The 2,739-nt window shown below is 45.7% G+C and overlaps 1 protein-coding gene across 1 annotated transcript; it reads left to right on the plus strand.

Moving 5' to 3' along the window:
* The first annotated feature begins 1,441 nt into the window (after positions 1-1,441).
* On the plus strand, positions 1,442-2,501 carry LOC145349486 (PEST proteolytic signal-containing nuclear protein-like). Its single transcript, XM_080198021.1, has one exon. The coding sequence runs from the start codon at positions 1,442-1,444 to the stop codon at positions 1,967-1,969; it is 528 nt and encodes a 175-aa protein (XP_080054147.1). The 3' UTR covers positions 1,970-2,501.
* The last annotated feature ends 238 nt before the right edge of the window (positions 2,502-2,739 follow it).

Consider the following 2,739-nt stretch of genomic DNA (forward strand, 5'->3'; position numbering starts at 1 on the left):
CTAATAATCACCCTATTTATAATAATCTATCAGTGTATGAATAATCTTGTTTGACAGTACCAAATTAATGTAATAAATTTTTATAGTGTTACGATCTCCATAGACACTGACAACTTTTTCTTGAAAAAAAGGGAGTCCACGCAAAGCCAACAGAAATAAAACCAAGAATTGCTTTTTAAAGTATTTATTATGTCAAACCAAATAAAAACAAGTTCACTGATTAATTAACAGGTGAAGGATATCTCAAAGTGAAAGGCAAAATTTACTTTGTATAGATGATACAACAAAGATATGCCTCACTTAATTACAAACACTCGCATTACTTCATTCACAAATCTAGCACCAAACGCAACGCCACATTATTTCCAACGTTGAATCATTAGGTATGATCTCTCACTTTCCAGCCAATTATTTTAGCCCTTGAGTCAAATCAGCTGCATTCCGTCCAAAATTTCCAGATACTAACAAGCTGCACGTCTATGAACTCTCTCTCACTCAGATTGTGGCAACACCGGGGATACAGAATCACCAGAGATTCTCTCCTCTGATCCCTTTAACAGGTCTGGTGGACTCCGACAGAACTAAAATAGCAATGTTAGGTCAACTCCCTGCTCTCCTGCCCGTAGTTCTGTGTCCTTTCCAGTTGTATGACAAACACAATAACAGCGCCCCTGCTGCATTCTCAAGAGTCAACACCAGGATCTGTTCTGAACTGCATGCCACAAGACAGTATAGAGCCCAAAACTGTAATTAGTTTCCAGTTTAGTTTTTGTGCCAACATTCATTGTCATAGCAACCCCAGGTCACATGGCGATTTCTTAGAGCCAAATGATTTCACAACCAGGAAACCAATTAGCCAGAATACTCCCCAGTTTGGTCTGATTGAGGGCATTGCACCAAAAGAAAATAGAGGTTTTTTCTTCCCAAAGCATGAGTCATCATGCACCCCCCACTCCGACCTTGGAAAAAAACACTACTAAATTAGGGATTTTTACACAACGGGGGCGATTCTCTGGGAGACATCCACAGAGGGCAGGTAGTGGGTTTCCCGCTGTGCGCCACGGCCTCCGCACATATCCAGCTGCCGGATTTCTGGGATCGACAGCTCCGTGCCAGAAATTGGTGCAGAGCTGAATAAATGATTTAAATGAGCATTTACATCGAATTAATGGGGCTTAAGTCTCCAGGACTGCTAGCCTCCCCCTTGCCACCTCCCTTCCACAAATGCTGCTCCCCCTCCCCGCTGCCAGGAGTGTTTCATTCCATCGGGCTTTACAACAGCTCCCCATTACTAGAGAGCTGGCAGCCTGAAGCCGCTGGAGTGAAGGGAGGCCACGGAGGCTCCTCAGGAGGCTGAGGGTAAGGGGGGGTGCTTCCTGGGCATTGCCAGCTTGGCAGTGCCAGCCTGGCTCCCTGGAACTGCCCAAGGGGCAAAGTAGCAATGCAGAGGCGGCATCTTGGCACTACCCATCGGGCATCAGGTAATGCCAGGGAGCAGGGCCTATTGGGGGCAGGGCCTCTGGGGAGACCAGTGGGAGAAAGTTCAACTCGAAGTGCAGAGAAAAGAGCAGCTGATGAGAAAAATCAAGATGACTCTGCTTCCGGGGATGCAAACAACAAACCCACCCCTGCAAAAGTTTCCAAAATTGGATTTTCAATAGGAAGTATGACCGTAAAGAAACCAGCTCCAATATCCATCAAACTAGGAGCAAGTAAACCAGAAGAGAGTCCACCTGTTTTAGCCCCAAAGAAACCTTCAGTTGCAGCAGTCTTCAATGAAGATGAGGATAGTGAGCCTGAGGAAATGCCCCCTGAAGCAAAAATGCGTATGAAGAATATGGGACGAGAGACACCAACATCAGCAGGACCAAATTCCTTCAACAAGGGAAAACAAGGATTTTCTGACAACCAGAGGTTATGGGAGCGGAAAATGAAGAGTCAGCTGAGGAATTTTGGAGACGAGGACTAAATGCCATTGTTCAAAAGCCAGAGTTGAGTTGAGTGGGAAGGAGAAAGGAAATTTAGGGATTAAGATACATTCTAAACCCTCCAGATTGCTTTGAAATGGAAACTATTTTCAACAATAAGTGTAAAATGTATACTTAAAGACTTTCTCACCATAAATTGTAATGAGTGCAACGTGCTTAGTAAATAGTGGATAACCCCTTCAAACAATTCCATTACAGGAATATTCTGACACAAAAATCGACATTTAAACCTGTCATCTCTAGCTACCATTGACTATTTTTCGTGTGTCACAGTGAGCTTTTTGATTAGAGTGCAGTAAACTAACATATCAACAGTTAAACGTAGGGAAAAAAATACAGGGGCAGCATGGTGGCACAGTGGTTAGCACTGCTGCCTCACAGCGTCAGGGATCCGGGTTCAATTCCAGCCTTGGGTCACTGTCTGTGTGGAGTTTGCACATTCTCCCTGTGTCTGCGTGGGTTTCCTCCAGGTGCTCCGGTTTCCTCCCACAGTCCCAAGATGTGCGGGTTAGGTTGATTGGCTATGCTAAATTGATCCTAGTGTCAGGGGATTAGCAGAGTAAATATGTAGGGTTATGGGAATAGGGCCTGGGTGGGATTGTGTTGGTGCAAACTTCATGGGCCAAATGGTCTCCTTCTGCACTGTAAGGATTCTATGAGTCCTGCTGCCACTCTGCACTCGGGGTCGGTGGCAGAGGGCGGGGGAATAGCGATCGGGGCTGGCCTTCGGGGTGGGGTTGGAGGTGGGGGG

The sequence above is a fragment of the Carcharhinus amblyrhynchos genome, chromosome 10 (genome assembly GCF_965287045.1).
Source record: "Carcharhinus amblyrhynchos chromosome 10, sCarAmb.v2.hapA, whole genome shotgun sequence".
NCBI classification, from domain to species: Eukaryota; Metazoa; Chordata; class Chondrichthyes; order Carcharhiniformes; family Carcharhinidae; genus Carcharhinus; species Carcharhinus amblyrhynchos.